This window comes from Cyclopterus lumpus, chromosome 13 (genome assembly GCF_009769545.1).
Source record: "Cyclopterus lumpus isolate fCycLum1 chromosome 13, fCycLum1.pri, whole genome shotgun sequence".
NCBI lineage: Eukaryota > Metazoa > Chordata > Actinopteri > Perciformes > Cyclopteridae > Cyclopterus > Cyclopterus lumpus.
Window position 1 is genome coordinate 10994759 of NC_046978.1, and position 22091 is coordinate 11016849.

The following is a 22091-nucleotide window of genomic DNA, read 5'->3' on the forward strand; positions in this document are numbered from 1 at the left end:
TTACATGTCATTTAGCTGACGCTTTTATCCAAAGTGACTTACAATAAGTGCATTAAACCATGAGTACAAACTCAGAACAACAAAAATCGAGAAAGTACAATTTCTTCAATAAAGTTAAACTGCAAAGTGTTATCAGTAAGAGCCATTTAAGTGCTGCTAAAGTGCTACCACGGCGCTACCTTCCCTATTCAAGGTATAGTCGAAAAAGATGTGTTTTTAGTTTGCGACGGAAGGTGTAGAGACTTTCTGCTGTCCTGATGTCCATTGAGGAGCCAGGACAGCGAACAGTCGTGACTTTGTAGAGTGTTTAGCTCGTAGTGACGGAGCTATGAGCCGATTGGCAGAAGCCGGGTGGGGTGTGAGCTGGGGTGTACGGTTTGACCATGTCCTGGGTGTAGACCAGACCCGATCTGTTCGCAGCACGGTACGCAAGTACCAATGTTTTGAAGCGGATGAGGGCGGCCACCGGTAACCAGTGAAGGTCGCGGAGGAGCGGAGTAGTGTGGGTACATTTTGGGAGGTTGAAGACCAGTCGAGTAGCTGCATTCTGGATGAACTGTAGAGGTCGATTGGCATTAGCAGGTAGACCTGCCATGAGGGAGTTACAGTAGTCTAGCCATGAGATGACCAGAGCCTGGACCAGGACCTGTGCCGCCTTCTGAGTGAGAAGAGGTAGGAAAGGAAAAGCAGTTCAGTCTTGTCCGGGTTAATTTTCAGGTGGTGTGCGGACATCCACTGAGAGATGTCAGTCAGACAGGCAGAGATTCGTGCTGCTACCTGTGTTTCAGATTGGGGAAACAAGAGGATCAATTGGTTGTCATCAGCGTAGCTATGGTAGGAGAAGCCATGCGAGCGAATGACAGAGCCGAGAGAGTTGGTGTACAGAGAGAAGAGGATCAAGGACTGAGCCGCTTCAAAACATTGGTACTTGCGTACCGTGCTGCGAACAGACCGGGTCCGGTCTACATCCAGGACATGGTCAAACCGTACACCCCACCTCGTTCACTTCGCTCGGCTTCTGCCAATCGGCTTGTAGCTCCTTCACTTCGAGCTAAACACTCTATGAAGTCACGACTGTTTGCTGTGCTGGCTCCTCACTGGTGGAATGAGCTCCCCATTGACATCAGGACAGCAGAAAGTCTCTACATCTTCCGTCGCAAACTAAAAACACATCTTTTTCGACTATACCTTGAATAGAGAAGGTAGCGCTGTAGTAGCACTTTGGTATCACTTAAATGGCTCTTACTGATAGCACTTTAACTTTATTGAAGAAATTGTACTCGCTTGATTCTTGTTGTTCTGAGTTTGTACTCATGGTTTAATGCACTTATTATAAGTCGCTTTGGATAAAAGCGTCAGCTAAATGACATGTAATGTAATGTAATGTAAGAGGACATTTTACATGTTCACTCATAAATGTACAGTTACCCAACCACTATAGTTAGCAACAGAGGCGCCAGAATGTGCTGCTACTTAACCAATGAAAACAGGAATTTTTTTAGAGAATGAATGAAGAACATTTCTTTTATATCAATCTCCGGGGCCTGTGTCTGTGTCAGATAAGCCTTAAAACAAAGTGCATGGCAAAACAATATATATATATTTTTTAAATTACATATTTTTTAATGTACATCCATAGGATTTTTACACACTGCAGTGAGACCGGTCTTTAGCTGGGCTTGTTCCATCCATCCATCAATTTCTCTGTAACCGCTTATCCTCCTCCTTGGTTCGAGGAGTGCTGTGGCAGCTGATCCCAGCTGACATTGGGCCACAGGAAGGGTACAACCTGGACAGGTCGCCAGTCAATCACAGGGCTGACACATAAGAGACAGACCACCATTCTATGAGCTGCCATTTGAGCTGCCATTTAAGGGCTGATGTCAACTACGTTCATTCATTTAATAATAGTCTTTGGATATTTTAGACAAATCACTAGTTGATTGAGCAGCTCAGGCCCAGAAAGAGGAAGGCTTCTGAAGTGTAAGATAGCGAGCTGATATCTGAGCTGTTTCTGCCAGCAAGGTCGAGTCTGATCTGTTCTCATATGAGCTCCTGCTCGTAAAAGAAGTAGCTTTAATCTTCAGTAGCCCAGAACATATCCTGCGTATTAAATTAAATCACACATCACATTGAGATGCCTCAACTGTTTCTCAATAGTAAAGTATTATGCATTATTTTAAGTCAGTTAAAGGGCTGACAACATGCGTAGAATAGCTCTGTCTTTCAAAAACGATGAGAGTTTAATTCTACCACATTGCTCTGGAAATTCAGGATCAGTGGTTTGTGGGTCTAAATAAGAAGTATGGTTATATTATGTGCAGAAAAGAGAAAACAAATCAATTTTGTATGCAAAATATGTTCAGAAAAAATACATAAGTTTGTACCGGCCATATTAAACTTTATATTTACATATGTGTGGGATTGTGCTTAACACTTATTGTTCAGTAAACATAGTTTACTGAACAATAAGAACAATACATTCTGCGTCATTATGATTATTTATTAAAGAGTGTAAATTGTATTCATATGTGAAGGCAGCTCCAGTATCTCACCTCTATTACACAATGTATTCATGCTGAGTTGTAGGAACTATCTATCTTATTTCTTGAATAGTTTTGGTCTGTATGCGGTGTGTCCTTTATTTAAATAATAATTTGCGTGAGTGATGATCAGCTGATCCCATGAACAGATCTATCTGCACTCTTGATTTTCATTTGGTGTTGAAGGTCAAAGAGCAAATGACCCAGCACATTTATTTTTTCATTCTTGATTGCAATCAATGTGTCAGAGAGGGTGTCAAATAACTGTTATATGTTTCCTTTTGGTCACGGTTGGTGCTGAAACAATCATGAGAAACAAAGATAATCTAGAAAAGGTTAATCCCTGCTGTGTCATTAAAATAAATCTTTGCAAGTATCGCAAGCATTTTCATTTCAGATATCCAGCCTTTGAAAAATGTAATTCTCTCCCTAATGCTCTTTCCTGTGCCTAACATTTTCCTCCATAGTTTTGATCCTTTATGAAAACAGATGTTGGGGCCCGGATTCATAATTACTTGACTTTGGAGCATTTCAGGCTACCAGTCTTGTGTGAAAACTGCTTGAGATACAAATATAAAATGTAGGCAAGTATATCCAAAGGTGTTTTGCCTCGCTGCTTTTATCGGGACCACGTCATCAGCTGTAACCGCCTTATGAGCACAGTATAAACCTGCGGCCATGCGTTAGCCAGTGGTGCACGCTCACGTGCACAAAAAGCACACGCAGTCAAACAAAGCAAGGAAAAGCTCTGATAACAACATCCACTCCCGTCTTTAAAGATGCGTCATGGATCTGTGTTCCTTCCTGATTTTCTGAGGAAATGGCCACGAGGCACAGTGACATATCGTAGACCGTTGGATGACACAGTGAGTTGTTTCAGTCCGTTTTACGCGAGGCAGCGCAGGAGAGAGAAGAGCTTTCTCTCCTGCTGTCGTGTTGAGGGGAAACACCCTCCAATGAGAATTTGAAGGAAACCCCTGCTTGTTTCCAAACGTGTTAAACACAGAGATGGTGTTAACATGCTTTGTTCCTGCACTATTGCACAACCCCCTCCTCCACACACACACATACTCACACACACCCCTCCTCCACTACCATATCCAAACACTCCCCCTTTCAAAGTTGAATAAACCTGCAGAGTAACAGCGGAGGAAGCTTGGCCCTGATTCAGTGCAGTGGAGGAGCCGGGGGGGCCCATGGGACACTCAGGTTACCAGCATCGAATCCTGCAGTATTAGCAGGGCACAGTGAAATAACAGCCTGCCATCTGGAACCTATGTTAAAGCCATCCGAGCCTCGCAGCGTTCAATCACACTGACCTCAATTAAGTGTTATTTGTTCAGTATTTTTATTCACCCCTTCCTTTGCCTCCAGTTCTCTCCGTCTCCTGTAGTAATGTATGCCCTAACGCACTGTGTCAGATCCGGAGCGATGGCTAGAGTATAAGTTTTTTTCCCAGGCCCTGGACTCAGTAAGAGCTCGGCCATTAAACTTTAAGCAAGTCCACCTCATAAGAGGCTTCAGGAGAGAACTCCTCAAGTGCAGGGGGATGAAGGAGCTCGCGGTATGCAGGGTTGAGAGTGGGTGTTTTTTTTGGTGAGGCCTCATGCTCATGCCCTCATGTGGTCTTTGTTGACCCTACTTAAACAGGAGACAATGGGCACATGTGAGCAGCTCTTCCCTGTTTTGAACCTTGAAAGTCCACTCCTCCTTCAGTCTGAAGGGGACATTTGACGATGCTATTTATTGTTATTGGGCAATGAGAACGTTTGTTGACAGGTACTTTAAATGAAGTGAATGTCCTCTAAAACTACTGCTGACAAATATCAATATTGGTTGATGTATGATTAATATATATATATATATATACTTTTCCTAATAACACTTTAATTTACTTGAGCCTTGTGTTTAAATGATAAGACAGGATTTAATGTATTTAATATATATATATATATATATATATATATATATATATATATATATACACGTATGTATAATTTTTTTTAACATTCTGAATTTGTATTTGATAGAAATAGCATTGGTTTTGATGGATTTGGTTTTTTACATTAACTTCATTTGAATCAGACCAGAACGTATTGGTGATTTGACTTGGAATGGATCTATTCTACATGTGAAGCAATTTTGGTCACTGCTCTGATATGAGTTCAAATGCTGTTTTCCTTGGTACTCACATTTTGAATTGGTCTCAGTGGTGACATTAAGCCTACAGTTATTACACTTTTGAAAAAAGTCGATTTTAATGGCAGTTCCTTCCCACTTAACTCCTCACAAATTGGATGTGGTCTTGAGTGGCAGTCTTCTTTCAGTGACGGTTGGGCTCCTTACAAGCGAGGCAGAGGGTTGCAGCATTTTAAGAGCCGTGCACGAACACTTCCATCCAGCAGATTTCATCGTGTGGATGCGATTAGGAGTCGGGGGTCTATTAGACCGTGGGGATTTATTTTTGAAAAAAATAATTTCTTAAAAGTGGAGCTTTTGTTACAAATGTCTCCGAAAATATAGAGAACATGGAGATATTTTATAGTTCACGAAAAAGGAAGAAGCTAGCTCTAGCTCTGTGGTGTGAAACTGACATCGTTTTTTATTCAGTGCTTCACATTTTTAGTAAGTAACATCCTGCTTTCATCTCTGCTTCTGTAGTTGTGTTACCAAACTAATCTGTCGATTTGGTATCTTAAGTAAGAGAACAGGCTGAATAAAATATGTAAAAAAATATGTTTTGAAAAAAACATACATAAATTAATTTAAAATGCACAATGGAAAGCCTTTTGTCAAGATTTCCATAGTGCATTTTAAATGTCTTGAATTCAGGCAGAATCAACATGAAATATGAGAACACACTAAACTGTACATAATGTAACAGCAGCCTTGGTTTACCTGGGATTGAGCTCTTCCACCTTGTACATGAAGTAATGTCATGAATTAGATTTTTTTTACGTTGCAGCAACTACCAACATTATGCATAACTTTTTAGTGAGGTTTTATGCTTTTTAGATGTCATGCTTTCTCACTTGTAACAATTGTATTGTGGCTCCAGAGGTCTGGTTTATTTGTGATGCAGGCAAAATGTGTGAAAAAAGTGAAGACTAAAGGAAAGATGAAGCTTAGGTTAAGGGGAGAAAATGATGCGGCTATCCTAATGGAGATAAAACAGAGGGGATTATTGGTAGTGCAGTCCATGAGAAAGTGTATTTCTTTTTAAACCAGATAACCGTGCCAAACTGTTTATATTATACATTTGCTTCTTTATTTTTGCACTACGAGTGATCTTTTTAAAGGCGTTCGTCACCTGCTCCACAGTCAAAACACGTCCGCCAAGTCCGATAGAAATAAGAGACAGCGAGCCTCTCTCTTATCGGTATTTACCTTTTGTGATGAGTGAACACTGGTCAAAAGGAATTGCCTTGTGCACTGTGCCACGCTGTCAGCGTGTCACAGTGCTGGTCGGGTGCCAGAGATGCCAAGCAGATACAGGCTGCACGACTGGCGTTTTGAATCCCCTACTAAATATCCCCTGCTATCAGTGACAGGCATCAACAGGAGAGTAAAGCTTTTAATGGCTGCAGAGACACATCTCAGAGGAATTCCCAAACAGGTGACACGGGGGGGTGCTGCGGGAGGCTTCTGAGCCCGCTGTCATTTCGTAGTGCTCTCTATTTGCACACCACTGGACGCCAGAACTACTCAAACACAGAGGATGTGTTAAAAATGTGCAAGTCATCCAAACTGCATTACACTAAATAATATGGCATTTCCAGACCGAGGACGTACATTTCTATCCTTAAAAACATAGTCAAACCGTACCTACAATTTTACAATATCAAATGGAAGGGTGAGTTTCTCTCAGCCTATGTTGTTAGCGTATCCCAAACAAGTATTTCAGCTCTGAAAACACTTTAATAGATCCATTAAGCAGCATGGTGTGAGTGGAGTGCGGCTGCTGTGTGGAGCGCAGGATGACGTGTTAATTCTGGGTAATTTATTACCCTGGGTGTCGCTGGGCGAAGGAGCTCCTGACAGATCCTGTCTCGCTGGGATACGCCCGCAGCCGGGCTTCTGCGGGCATCGCCTGCCTGGCAGTGGCTCCAGCATTCGCCGCTCACATCCGCTGATGCAAGTATGATGTAAAACCCTCGGTGCAGGGAAACAACAGTGAGCCTAGCGTGGCATTATATCAGACTGGCAGGGCAGTCTTTGAAGGTAGGAGGCTAAAAGCACACCTGTGGAGAGGGAGAGGGTAATCAAATTTCCCCCTTCAGTGTTATGGGCACTCGCTGGATCTCATATGGTTTTTATTTATGGAAGTATCCTTTTCTGTCTAGGGCCGGGCCCTGATTAGATCATGGATGCTGATTGTGGCCTGGAGCTGTGGTGATCAATCCTAATTTACTTGGAGAATTATATTTATACATAGGAGGATGCAGTGCCCTGCCCCGATAGATGAAAGGGCATTTCCCTCTTGTGCATCAACAATCAAGATGACAGGGACAGGGAATAAAAAAAAGAAAAGACATCTCTGATTTTGTTTCGTCGTGTGTTTTCGTAACATGTTACATTGGGGCTTTCAATGGGGAATAAATGCTGCATTAAAGACTGCAAGTCGATAAGCCGGGAAAATAAATTGCACAGGCGTTTGTGCATAAGCTTCAGCGCTGTCTAATGTGCAGCCATCGGGATCAGAGAGTGCAGACCTCGGGTGCCGCAGAGGCAGAGGGAAGGGGATTGGGCAGGTCAACACTGCACTGCCGAGCTACCCGTCAGCCTTTTCATGTCATAATCAGTTAGGGGCAAATCGGCATGCACCAACTCTCAGTGCCTCGGGAGACTGTCCTGTTTTTGTCTGTACTGTAGCACTGAAAGGATGGCAACATTAATTTTCATTCTTTTTGCTCCGCAGAAGGGATTTATTTTCCTTTTTTTCAAATGGTGATGTTGTGATGCTCTATGTGTTCACAGTAGGCCACTGCAGCAGCCACGCCTGCTAGACATCTTTTTACAGCCGGAGCTGTCGTACAATCGATGATGAAGCTACAGAGTGATTAGCCCCACCCAGAGGCTGCTGAGATGGGAGAGGTGGGAGGTGTGTGGTTGTCAAAGCACGGCTTGCAGAGATGACTCAGTTAGGCACTTAGATTAAGATCATTACCATGCAGGAACTCTCCGTCTAGCTTTGCTGTGTGTGCGGATTTTTTACTGTTGATATTGAACAGCCACTGGTTTTTATTGTCTCTTACAGCAGAGCTGTGCTTGCTGCTTGTTGTGCATGTGCATCAGGTCATCACGCGGTCCCCATGTTCACAGAAGCCCACCTAGTTAGCTCATTCAGTTAGCAAAGCCCGGCTAAGATCCATATTATTGGTGTTGTAGGGAAACCTAATTAGCCCAGTTTATGTGATAGATTGGAAAATACAGCACCCCTCCCTGTTTGGTAGTTTACTTTGATCAAGGGGGAAGGGGTTAGGAGGGCTGGGTGATTATGATTGTTTTTTTGTTTGTGTGTATACTGTATAGGAATCAATAAATCATCGTACTGCACTGTGTTTCCTGCATCTTAGAGTTGATTGGCCCCAGAAATTGGATTTTATTGGAAAGTCAACAGCTAAGCCACTAAACTGTATATAGTCGCCGCGTTTACATCAAGAAGTTCCTTTTTCCAAACCCATTGTTGACTCCAAAGCATAGCAGACTGACGAGGCCTGCTCGAGGTCCATGGAACAAACACCCTGCAGACTGCAGTGAAGTGTGCTCGCCTGCTGTCTAAAAGTGTTGAAACCCCCCCAAAAACCTTGGTCTCACTGCTGCCTAGTATTTATTGATGCATGTTGAATGAAATATTTGTCCTTTTAGAATGTAACCGCCATTAAAAACATCAGAAAGGAACCATTCTTTTCCCCTCATGCACATCACCGTCGAGCTGTCTTTCTCTATTCTACCGCTCGCGCTGTCAGACCGTTCACATGATGCATCTTCTTCTTTAGGAATTTTTTACGAGTCGGGAAGCAAAGCCCAATTTTACTTGTTATCAAACAAAGGGAAATGCTTTCCCCTCGACCTAAAACGGGCCCTAAGTCAATACTAAAGTACTGTTTATGAATGAAGTGGCACAATCGGCGACAGTCAGCCCTGCAAATCCCACCCACCGGAAGTTATAGTGGTTTCAGAACTTAATGTAGATCCTAGTCAATGCTGTTGAAACACATTGAGTTCCTCAAAAGGTTCCTTGTCCTTGGAGAAAGTTCCTGCAGTCCAAAATGGGGCTTATTATATCATACACAAAATTGCAACGTGTCCCAGGAAAATCCAGTAAGGATATCCAAGAGAAGGAAAGTTGGAAGGAAATGGCTCCTGAGCTATAACTCCTGCCTCTAACATCAGTGATGGATGGTTGGAAGACCTTATTAAATCTGGGATCTTTGCAGTGGACCTACTACACGAGTAACGCATTGTGGAAATCTAAAGACACCCATAGTGAGGGGGAGTAATTGGTATCCTGCAGGACAGCACTATCTCACAGTCTCTTTGAGGGGAGTTCCTCTACTCGGGGCTGCTCCTCAAGAGCCACACAGTTGCCATGTATTGCCTTTGTCCTCATAATTTGGCACACAGGAAAAGAAGCATAGTGGTAGATTTCCACCGGGCAGCTCGATGGGAAGATTCATGGAAGAAAAGCTTGTATGAGAGGATCTGATCACAAGCGGACAGCTCTAAATACAGGTGTGAATACAAGGCTTTGAGGACACATTCATATCCAAGAGGTTGGAGCTGCTTTTGGAGGAATTTAAGGATGCCTGTTGTGCATTATGATTACAGACTTCATCTGTAGTCAGTTGTTTCAAAATAAAAATGAAAGTGATTTAAATGGTTGTTTGCATATTGGGCAGGGAAGGGCAATCCAGAGACAAGTGGTCACTTGAGACACATTTGAGACAATTTACGAAGCCATGAGTCAACTGCAATGTGACTTGACTGTGTCTGGGTTTACAGTACAGACTGTTTGATTGAGTTAAGCTCTTTTAGTGTTTTTCCCTCGATTTGTTCTCCTCAGTGTAGTCATCTGTGATTGACACCATCTCTAGTTGGATTAGTCTATGATTTATTTATATCTTTCTTTGAACAGCTGCGTATTAACTAAATGTTTACGAAATACGTTTTTTCATAGCAAAATTAATCACACTTACGTCAGTGTGTTACTCTGCTAACTGTTAATCATGCTCCATGTTTGGATCCAATAAACTGCAGGATCATTAGTGGCATTAAGGTGTGATAACATCACTGACTCATTTTGTAAATATTGTATTTTCCAACAAACTGCACACATTTACAAGTATCATTTGAATACAATGACAACAGCATGGAACTTACCTGCTTTAACTTAGATTCCTTTAGTCTTTTAAATGACCTTAGTAGCCAACTCTCAGGGTAGAATGAACCAACTTACAACAAAACATTAGCTTTCACCTGTTTTGCATCTTCTGTTAAGTGGCAACATCAATTGCTTGAAAACCTGAGGCCAATTCAAAGCAGGTCTGTACAATATAACCAGGTCTGTTATAATGAGTACCATTTCATAAAGCCATTGGTATATGAAGCCCTATGAAGGTAAATGACTGTTTTTAGATGCTAAGCCAAATGAAATTGATAAACAGTACATAAAAAATAACAGGAATCCAGGGAGAACAGTTTGTGCTTTCATACAGATTTGTCAGAGGATTATTTAAAAATGTAAGTTACAGTAAGAAGAAAGCTAACTGGGAAAGAGTATTGTGTGGTGATGGTTTACATTAATTTAGATACGTCAACACAAATAAAACAAAGCTTATATTATCACCTGATAGATGGCTGTTGAATGTGTTGCTATCAGCCAGATACCACTGTTAGAGGAGACTGAGGCATGCCAGCTGATCTTGGAGCAGAGGTCAACATGAAGTATGTGAAAGAGTGCGAAAGCAATCTACGTGCTGTCACCGCGTTGTCTCTTACTCATTTGTTATTGTCTGTTCTTATCCTCGCCATCCACACTCCCAAAGTTTTTGAGGGTTATATTATCATACGTAACTCTAGCAGTTACTTTCAATCTTTTCAATTTAAATTTTTCATCTGAAAAGACCCCGAGATATGTGTCTCTGTGGTTTCTGCCTCCGATCCAAATGTAGTGAAAACTGTTGACACCAAGGTTTGTCGATTATTCAGATAAAGGGGTACATTTCATTCCAAGGATATGAATTGTTTTAAATAGATTTTTTTCTGATGCTGTGAGCACCAGAAACTAAATTCCAGTCTTCATTGTGTCATTACCTTGCACGGCAGCTGGATTCTTGTGATGTCACATGTGTGGCTTAGGTGTGTGCGAGACGGCACAGAGAGGCAACTGTTCGTTCAAAACTACTGCTGCCGAAGAGGTTAGCATAGATGCTACAATGGTATCGGTTATATTGGGACTGGAGAGTGGAACGTAATTGGATGAAGAGTCTTTTCTCTATGGAAAATACGTTTTCGCTCTTCCCCCAGAGTTTGATTTACAGATGGTTCATCCAATCACCTGCCAAGTACTATTTGAAAATGCCTGCTCCTTTCCAAACTGCTTCCAATAACTGCTTCTCAGATGGTTCTGCCTAATAAACCATCTGTTGGGCCAGGTTAATTGTATTAGGGGTTGTGACTGAAATCGCAAAGCCAGATATATGAAATAGACATAATCTACATACAGTGAGAAAAAGGACTGTTGTAATTCCAGGGAACCAACCCACAGGGCTCGACAATGGCATGTAAAAAGTCTTTTGTTCAGAGCATCATTTATTTGCTGCATTCGGTCCTAGAGACCCTCCTCGGGCTACAGCTGCAGACCCCAAACATTTGTAACAGTAAGTTTGACAGTGCCACGTTTACCATACGTTGATTATTGCTTAGCTGGTATTAGGCTTAGTACTGCGGGCCAGACTATATATCAAACTCAGGTCTAGCCTTTGCAGGATGATGTAAGCATTAATCGTAGACTAATGAGGGACGGGTCACCACTCTGGTGACCTCCACACTCAGCAGCCATGCTTGGGAACAGAAGCACTTTAGCCTCGTTGAGAGGTCCTCATTTAAAACCTGCACGGACCTCACATTCATTTGTTGTCCCAGTTGTTCAACAGCACTATAGTGAACCTTAAGAGTCTCTTATAGAATATGGCTCTTATAGAATATGTCTCTTATAGAATATGTCGCTTATAGATGTAGCTTTGGATCATTCCTCACCTGTTAGCCTCCATCTACACCCGTGCTGCAGTGGCAAGCCAGCAAAGCACACACATGTATTTCCTTGTGGTTTAGCAGCAATATTGACAAGAGGTCATTTCAGCCTGACACAGCACTGCTAACATTGTGCTGCATTTGGCCAAGGCCGGGGACGTACATCAATGCAGAAAGTGAATAAATTGACTGCTTCTCCCCGTTATTTACCGGCCGGATTTAAAGGCATTATTCCATCGCCTTCTCCCTCTGTCAGGACTAAACCTTGAATTGCTTAGAGTGATTAGTAGCAGGGAGTGTGCTGCAGCAGCGGTCCCAGGATACTTTTGTTTATATTAAGGCTTTTACGCATTCTGTTTTATTCACTGGCGGGGCTCGCTTTTGATCCCGGAAGGAGGCGGCTGCTCCCCTCCCCAGTCTGCCTTCGCACTACAGAATTCAGATCTGTTTGGCAAGCTTTTCAGCCCCTCCACCCCCTCCAGACAAGTCTTTTCCCCTCTGTTGAAAACACACCTTTCTGTTGACAGAGGAGCCTTTTCTATAGAGCCTAGGCATGTGAAAGATTTCCAGAAAAGAAGTAAGTGGTGCCTGTATGGAGCTTTCCTTGCTCTCAATAGACCCCGTAGACAATGTTCTTGATATCTGCCCAAATTCCCCCTCTGTTGCACTCCAGGCTGCTTTTGTGTGTAGATGTTTGTCTGCAGTGTTGTGAGCTGTCATTAATCCTTTGACTATGTGACAAGATTGGTTAATGAAAAACGTTTGTCACTTGATGTTATGTATACACAATGTATATTTTTATATATAAATATATCCGTGGTAAATTTTGATTTGGGTTGGATCTCTTAAACAATGTTAACATTTTGTATGCTTATTAACAATTTAGTTTAGTCTCCCTGAGCTAAAAAACTATCCTGCCAAAAATATTCAGGCCATGCACTGTAGCATATATCAGCAGTCGATTGTCTAAGAATGTCATCGCTAATCAGTGACACATTATGTCTCAATCTTTGTGATAATTACTTAGTATTATTACTAATTACTAAGTGATTTCACAGACAAGTAATCTCTAGTCATTTCAGATTATAAACACTGTGCATGTGTGTGTGTTCCTTAGTCTGATTATTGTGTTGCCTTCGAATGTTCATTGGCGTTTCGTCTTGGATTTTGCACGAAGAATCTATGACATGTAAAAAGCAGCAGGCAGTTAATTATCATGAAAACAGGGCTGTGCGCAGAGAGAAGCTTAGATTTATATGCAGCAGCACTGAATAGCAATCCTCAGCACACTGCTAATTGTTTGATGGATAGTACGGAGCCATTTGCATTTATATTGTACCCCAAACGCCGCCCCCGTATTTAGATCCCATATTTAACTAACTCCTGACACTGGAGCAATGGTCACGACGGTCTGCCAGGTAAACAACTCAAGTGTTTTCACAGGAGCTTCTGTAACCCGCTGTGTGAACTGGTGGGTGGGTTGTTTGGGTTGGCTTTAAGTTTTCATCCTACACACATTTATACGGCTTTAAAAATGTCCTCTTAAACATAATTTGGTTGTAGGGAGTTAAGAAGTGCTGATTATCCAGAATTAATGAAATACAATCAGGATAAAAACCTGCTTGCCAGGGATACGCTTGGTAAGACTTTATACTTACACACCATTTGGACAGCAAGCATGAATAGCAGATCTATAATTTTTTGTTTATATGCAACAGTCTCCAGTGAGTATATATGTATAGATGATTACATTTTTAACACAAAATTGTCATGACAGTAAAAACTATGGAAGATTAGTTTTCACTGCAGTATACAGAAATGGACCTTTAATCTGAGGTGGTGGGGTGCACTATAAAAACCTTGAAGTGCAGAATAGTTCGGATGATAACTTCTACCATGGACCCCTTCTCTCAGGTTATTCAAACGTTGACACAAAGGCTGCGTTTCCACGGTTGTTGATCATGTTTTTCATAATGTTTGAATCGGCAGTCCTTCCCTCCACGTACACAACAAGGGTTCTAGGCAACACCACTTTGTCTGATGACTCCAGGTTTTTGCTCAATGCTCCCGGCGACACTTTTTCTGCACAATCACATGATTACTCTGCTTAAAGCATCTATACATTTCCTTTATAACCACACAGCCACCCTGTCCACTCGTAGACAATGCAATTGAAAAATGTGGTGTGTGCAATTGGGGAAACAGAGCATCCATCATTTCTTTTGTCTATCCAGAGAGACCTCAATTGATTTTGGATCACTGCATAGATATGCGGTTAGCTTCATTTTGGCACCGCTCGCGCTCTGCAGCCGGACAGGAACTTGCTCTTTGAATTAAAAGCTTGGGATTGTTATCTTTGGTTTCAGAGATTTCAATCCAATGGCAGTCATTTTTCACTGGTCTTTGTAAATAACTTCTCCCACTGTGTCTTTGTGAATGTACCCTCATTAACCTTCTCCTTCAGGGTTTCTAGCTACTTTTGTCAGTCCCTTGTGTTCCTGAGATGATAATAACACTTAAACTATAGTCTTATCAACCCCTACTGTTGAGACATCTTGGTTAAATAAAACCTTCTGTTTATTTGAATATACTGGGAGGGGAAGATGATAATGTGTTTTTTAATTTTTTTATTGGATCCGTCTCCCAGGATTTAGACCTAGACAGATGAACAAGAACAACAGCTTTGTTCTGTGACGCCGAAGCACAACGATAACACCAGATGTCGGCTATTTTTGGAGAACAACACTTTTTAGATTTACAGTAAGCTTTGCGTTAAAATATCCTGACAGCTGGCTGCACTTGAGGGTGTATACACTTCGATGACCTGACATTTGCACCCCATATCATCTGTCATTGTGTATGTCCTTATGTATTGTTTTAGTTTTTTAGTTTAAAAAACAAACAAAAAACTACGAGTTTCCCATGGCCTCAAAGGTGCGTCTCATGGTATCCCAGCCGATTAATAATGTGGAGAGAGGGCTCTGCAGACGAGAGATGGCCGAAGCCCTGAGCCCAGCTCTTTGGAAACAAAAACAACGCACTTTGCAGAACATTCTTGAAGCTTTAGAAAGCTGCTTGTTCTCCGCTCTCTCGCATTTGCATAGCATCAAGGGTCTTGAGCAAAAAGGTAAAAATTAGCAAGCCATACAAGCTGCATCTGAAATCTTGGGAGCAGTTGAAGTGCCCTTGCAAAGTGGGGGCACCCCCCCAGCCCCCATACCCACCCACCCATGTGGCGGAGGTCCTGGTGTTGAGGCCCCAAGTCATTAATCACAAGGATCTTTTCAGCTGTCAATACACACAAAAAAAAAAACCCCAAACCAAACAATGGTGTCGTCAGTAGAAAAGTTTCTTTTTAAACAGGGGCTAATATAGTTCACTAGGGATTATTGTTTATTGTTCTGTCTTATCTTATACAGTATTCTTAAAGAGCTTATCTTGTGGAAAAATCTGTGTCTGACCAACACAGGCATATTGTTAGTAAAAAAAATAAAAATTTCAAAGAGCTGGTGTCTCTTATCTAGTTACTTGCATTTAGTACAATTAACTTTCAAGTATAGTATCGATGTAGAATCCTCCCACAAGAATGATCACGTTTTCAGCCCATGATATTTAATTATGGAGGACACGTGGAAATATTCAATTCAATTCAATTCAGTTTATTTTGTATAGCCCAATATCACAAATTACAAATTTGCCTCAGAGGGCTTTACAATCTGTACACATACGACATCCCTGTCCCAGGACCTCACATCGAATCAGGAAACACTCCCCAAAAATAACCTTTGACAGGGAAAAAAGGGAAGAAACCTTCAGGAGAGCAACAGAGGAGGATCCCTCTCCCCGGATGGACAGATGAATAGATGTGATGTGTACAGAATGAACAGCATTTACAAAGTTACATAAACACATTACATGAATATGACAATGTATGAATGGAACTCCAATCCATGAAACAGAAGGAGGTAGAGAGGAGGCGCATCAGCAGGGCCAACGCGGGAGGCCGGCTCACCAGGCATCAGACACCTCCAGGTCCAATGGACCCTATAAGATGTGAAGTCACAACGACTCCGGGGAGGAAGCAGAGTTAAGGTGCAATGGAGAGATGTAAATTCATCCATAAGGAGAGAGAGAAGATGAGATAGGTGCTCAGTGTATCCTAAAACATCGCCCAGCAGCCTATAAGCCTATAGCAGCATATCAAGGGGCTCGACCAGGGCAAACCTGATTCAGCCCTAACTATAAGCACTATCAAACAGGAAAGTCTTAAGGCTATTCTTGAATGAGGTGACTGTGTCTGCCTCCCGGACTGAAAGTGGAAGCTGGTTCCATAAAAGAGGAGCTTGATAACTGAAGGCTCTTGCTCCCATCCTACTTTTTAGGACTCTAGGAACCACAAGTAACCCCGCATTTAGTGAGCGCAGCTCTCTAGTGGGGCAATATGGTACTACAAGCTCCTTAAGATATGATGGTGCATCACCAATCAAGGCTTTGTAGGTGAGGAGAAGAATTTTAAATGTGATTCTTGATTTTACAGGGAGCCAGTGCAGAGCAGCTAATACAGGAGTAATGTGATCTCTTTTCTTAGTTTTTGTGAGTACACGAGCTGCAGCATTCTGGATCAACTGGAGGGACTTAAGATACTTATTAGAGCAGCCTGATAATAAGGAGTTGCAGTAATCTAGTCTGGAAGTAACAAACGCGTGAACCAGCTTTTCTGCATCTTTTTGAGACAAGATGCCTGATTTTTTAAATGTTACGTAGATGAAAAAATGCAATCCTTGAGATTTGCTTAAAGTGGGAGTTAAAGGACAAGTCCCGGTCAAAGATAACGCCGAGATTCTTTACAGTGGTGTTGGATGCCAGGGAAATGCCATCTACAGAAACCACATCACCATATAATTGATCTCTGAGGTGTTCAGGGCCCAGTAAAATAACTTCAGTTTTGTCTGAGTTTAACATCAGGAAGTTGCAGGTCATCCATGTTTTTATGTCTTTAAGACATTCTTGAATTTTAGCGAGCTGGTTGGTCTCTTCTGGTTTGATCGATAGATATAATTGAGTATCGTCTGCATAGCAATGAAAGTTTATGCAGTGTTTCCTGATAATATTGCCCAAAGGAAGCATATATAAGGTAAATAAAATTGGTCCAAGCACAGAACCTTGTGGAACTCCGTGATTAACGTTGGTGGTCATTGAGGCTTCATCGTTTACAAATACAAATTGAGATCGATCTGATAAATAGGATTTAAACCAACTTAGTGCAGTACCTGAAATGCCAATCGACTGATCCAGTCTCTGTAATAGGATGTCATGATCAATGGTGTCGAACGCAGCACTAAGGTCTAATAATACCAGTACGAAGATGAGTCCTTTATCTGATGCAATTAAGAGGTCATTTGTAATTTTCACCAGTGCTGTCTCTGTGCTGTGGTGTTTTCTAAATCCTGACTGAAACTCCTCAAATAAACTATTCTGATGTAGAAAGTCGCACAACTGATTTGCGACTACTTTCTCAAGGATCTTAGAGAGGAAGGGAAGGTTAGAGATCGGTCTGTAGTTAGCCAACACCTCTGGATTAAGAGTGGGCTTTTTCAGGAGAGGTTTAATTACAGCTACTTTGAAGGAATGTGGTACATGCCCTGTTAGCAAAGACACATTAACAATATCCAACAGAGAGGTGCCAATTAAAGGCAACACGTCTTTAAGCAGCCTCGTTGGGATGGGGTCTAAGAGACAGGTAGACGGTTTAGAAGTAGAAACCGTTGAAGACAATTGGTCTAGGTTAATGGGAGAATAATATAAATATATATTATATTGCTGCAGTATCTGACTCACTAATTCCCTGAGTTCAGTAATTGAGCTTCAAAGTACACAGTGGCCAAGCCTTTAATCACGTTTATATCCACATTGACGTTTGGTAGTCCAACTCAATATCTTTAAAGCATGTGGTCTCTTCCAATGAGCTTTGTTTGCAAGGCACTGTCAGTTATATATTTAAATATTACACATTCATTTTATATATATATATATATATATATATATATATATATATATATATATATATATATATATATATATATATATATATATATAACCAAAAACAATTCTATTTTAGAATATAACATTTATTTTAAAGAATGCTTCTTTATTTTACTTCAATATTTGGTCCTCCAAGGCTAACATTCTCTCTCCCTATTGATCTTGCACTCTGTGTGCTATTTGACAGTTGTGGTTTTATGTTCCAGATTTTAATCATCTCTGCTGGTTCGGTGTAGTCCTATTTGTTTGACTCCTCCGTTTTCAACTGGTGATGATTTGTAACTTATAAACAACACAATTCATGGAAGGACACCTGCCACTTTTACAGATGCTGGAGGCTCCGCGTTTCTTTACGGCAGATAAAATAGAAAATTTGTGGGAGACTTGCACCGTAAACTTTATAGGTGCAAGTTTTGTTGTGCCATATTTTATTAAATCTAATGCGGGTGGTTCTTCGTGCTCTCCTCGTGTGTGCTGAGCCATGCATACACTGCTGCTTGGAAACAAGCATTTGCATTTTATTTATCTCCACAGTTACTCGGCTACGTGTTTGTGTGTGTGTGTGTGTGTGTGTGTGGATAGTATCATATCAGTCTTTTTTACACAAACTGCCATTATACCTCTAAACATCCTATTAATCATGGTTGCAAGTGATTATATGTTTGCTGATTTGAAAGGTTACATTTAAAGATCAACTCCGCTGTCAAGACATCATGTCATACATCAGGGCTCCTAATCATTTTGTGTTTGTGTTTTTCCTCCGCAGAATCAGTCAAACTAAACTGGCAGTGTAACCCACATTTGGTGTTGAAAACAGTGCGGCGGCAGCCATGGAAGTGAAGGAACGCAGACCCTACCGCTCGCTCACCGCCCGGCAGGACACGGAGCGCCGGTACACCAGCTCCTCTGCAGACAGTGAGGACGGCAAACCCAACCCCAAATCTTACAGCTCCAGCGAAACACTCAAGGCCTTCGACCATGACTCCAGGACAGCCTACGGGAGCCGCGTCAAGGAAATGGTTCATCACGAAGTGGACGAGTTCAACCGGCAAGGTCGGCCTCAATGTTATGACATACTGTGCCATTATGTCGTTGATACCAACATGGTGTGTGCATATTAGTATATAGTGTATACTAATATACACACCATGTTGGTGATAACAGGCTTTGAGACCTGCTACAGTATATACTGTAGTAGGTCTCAAAGCATGTCATCAGGTTCAGGGTGCGTTACTGCCTGTTCTCAATATTAGCGTCATTGCTTTTTCATGAGGAGTCTCATTCCGTCGCGGCAGAGGTCACTCCGCACAGTTTGACTATTAACAGAGGTGGCCGGGGATTGAACTTAACATGCCGGTGTTAAAAACTGCATGGAGGACATGCATGCCTTTACCTGCTATTTCAAATATATATCATATTGATCATCAGAATTCAAACCAGATGTGATGGCACTGTCAAGGTAGCCTAAGATCAAACTGAAGAATTGATCATAAATGCAGAGGCCATTTGTGGTGCACTGATGGGAAGAAACAAAACTCCTTGTGCGTCTTTAATTTATTTAATTTATGTTCATCCGTTACGGGATCTCGTGAGATTCTCAAATCCACATGGACTGATTTACAAGTCTCCTGGCATGCTGAGGTAAATCCAAATACCTTGGTGGAGAAGAAATAGAAGAAAGATGTCTCAATTTTCAAATACAGAATGTAAAGACTTAAAAGCGGTGAATTTATTATTTGAAAACTGCTGTTTATGAACAAAAGATGAATGCAAAACACAAGTTGTATTTACTTTCAAGCCCCAAATATGATTTTTATATATTCCCTCTCTGGCGACTCCTCATGGTTGGAAGATGGAGATGAATGTGGTCACAGCAATATGTTGAAAGATGCTATTATCCCACAACAATCTTGCACATAGTGCCTTAAATACGAAACATATCTACATATCATATATGTAGCTGCACAGCTATTTCTTGTGGAAACGTTGCTTTAAAATATGTTCTGCACCTCTCAAGGCAAGGACATTGCTGTCATTAATTTGTTCCTGTAATGAATCCATTTCTTGATGTTGAGTGATGCATTTAGTGGCAGAATGAATTACCAGGGCGTTGTATTTATTGGTTTGCTGCAGGGGCAGACTTTTCCCTTCGAAACCTGGGCTTTGGAGAGGCCCTTCCATCACACGTAGCCACTTACAGGACTGACCTGGGGATGCCAAACCGCGAGTACTCGGTCAGCGTGGGCTCAGATGCGGACACTGAGACGGACGGCATCATGTCGCCGGAGCACGCGGTCAGATTATGGGGCCGCAGCAACACCAAGTCAGGCCGCAGCTCGTGCCTCTCCAGCAGGGCCAACTCCAATCTCACTCTCACTGACACTGAACACGAGAACACAGAAAACGGTAGGGCACTTTTCTCTTTTACAAGACCTTATTCATATATATGGCAAGCTGTTTTTTTTTTTTTTTTTCTCAGTGTGGATTTTATTTTCTATGTTTAAATGGAATTGAGTTGTGTTAATCTTTTGAAGCATGTTCCTGCACACTGATGCAGAATTAGATGTTTACATGATCTTTGAGACAACAACAAACACAAGGCTGTTCTGCATGGTACAGTCTAAGACCACATCACGATTATGATGGTTTGGATTTGTTGTGTTTTTGAAAATGCAAGACATGACACCATACAGCCACAAGATGAGTTGTCTTTTTAAATGTCTCGGTGCACTATTTCAATCCGTCCAAGCTGAAGTTGACATTTTGATTAAGCTTTTTAAATCTCTGTTATCATTTTCTTCTAGAGATGCACCGATAGCATTATTGGATATTGGGCCGATACTGACTCAAATAGCTGTATCATGTATCGGTGACAATAGCACCGATCTATTCAATCCTCTATCCACATATCATTTACATTATTACTGGAATTTTAATTCCTGTTAATTTGTAAGATTTTTATTTCCAAGTTGCTTGTGCACCATTTCTTATTTTAATAATAAATAACAATTCAATACATTAATCTATTTATATATTTTTTACATTTTGTTTAATTAAGAAAGCAATGTGTAAGTCAAGCCTGACTTACCCACAGTGAGGCGTACAGCTTATTTATTTAACACTATTGGGCAATACCCAAAGCCCAGGAATCGCTATCGGCAACATGTTTGGGATTTCAATCAGTGATCAGTGTTCCAGCGAAGCCAGAAATTTGGAATACAATTCCCTCTCCTGTTCATCATTCCCACATCATTTTATTATTGCTTTCTTCTTTTTGTTGAATTGTACGTGTGCACTTTGATAGGAACCGGTTTTGGCAGGTTTCTTGGTGAAATCAGTGCCAGGAAGTGGGAAGCCATATTTATTGAATTGATCTCTCTGTTGCTTGGCGTTTCTCCGAAGGACCAGATGAGCCGGTGAGCTTACTCAGAAGGTCACTTGAGCTCAGGGAATATGTGAGACTATGAACCAAGGCAAGTGCCAAAAATAAATTGTAGATCAGTGTGTTATAAACACAAGATATTGCACATGATACTCAGCTCAGTAGCCCGAGCGCTTATTTGTACTCAGTTACAACTTAGTTTAGATAGTGTTTACACTGAAAGGAATAGCCCATTGAATCAATTCAGGGCATTTTGTATGCAGTACCTGGTATTACCCACAATGCCCTTTAGTGTCCATAATGCCTACTCATTTCTGCACTTGTTTACCTGAATGTCTGTCAGAATAAATGCTTTTCTCGTTGTTTCTTTTTGGCACTATGGTGCTATGTGTTGACATGTAAGTTCAGTTTTGCATTATGCAAAGTTTAAATCCTGCATATTAACTGGTAGTCATGATACTGCTCCCAGGATACTTCATAGATAGAGGATATCATGAAGGGCCAAGCAGCACAATTCTAATTGCCCCTGCACAGATCTGCAGAGAACCTAGTGAATAGCTTTGCATTTCAGAGTGCGTCACATTAGGTATTGGCTTCTTAGTATAACTGACATAAATAACTCTTGGAAGTGCAATCCATTTGCCCAAATGACTCGGGGAGAGAACGTGGCATCCCTCTGCTTGATCATCTGAGATCCCAGGGGACTTAAATGTGGCTGTATTGTACATAATTAAAGAGAATCTCCTTGGATGACTGTTCAGGGGTCGGACCCGCTGGAATGTGTGCAGAGCACCCGTAGCCGCAGCATCGTACTACATCTGTGAGAGCCAATCAAGATTCTAAGTAGCTTTTTATTCAACTCACCCAAG

General features: G+C 41.5%; 1 protein-coding gene across 1 annotated transcript in view; it reads left to right on the forward strand.

Annotated features, from left to right (window-relative positions):
• tenm4 (teneurin transmembrane protein 4) overlaps positions 1 to 22091 on the forward strand; it is a 144013-nt gene that overhangs the window by 17221 nt on the left and 104701 nt on the right. Inside the window, 2 exon segments of the mRNA XM_034548396.1 lie at positions 18607 to 18893; positions 19974 to 20246. Of these exon segments, the coding sequence (XP_034404287.1) occupies positions 18671 to 18893; positions 19974 to 20246 (496 nt within the window). The 5' untranslated portion in view covers positions 18607 to 18670.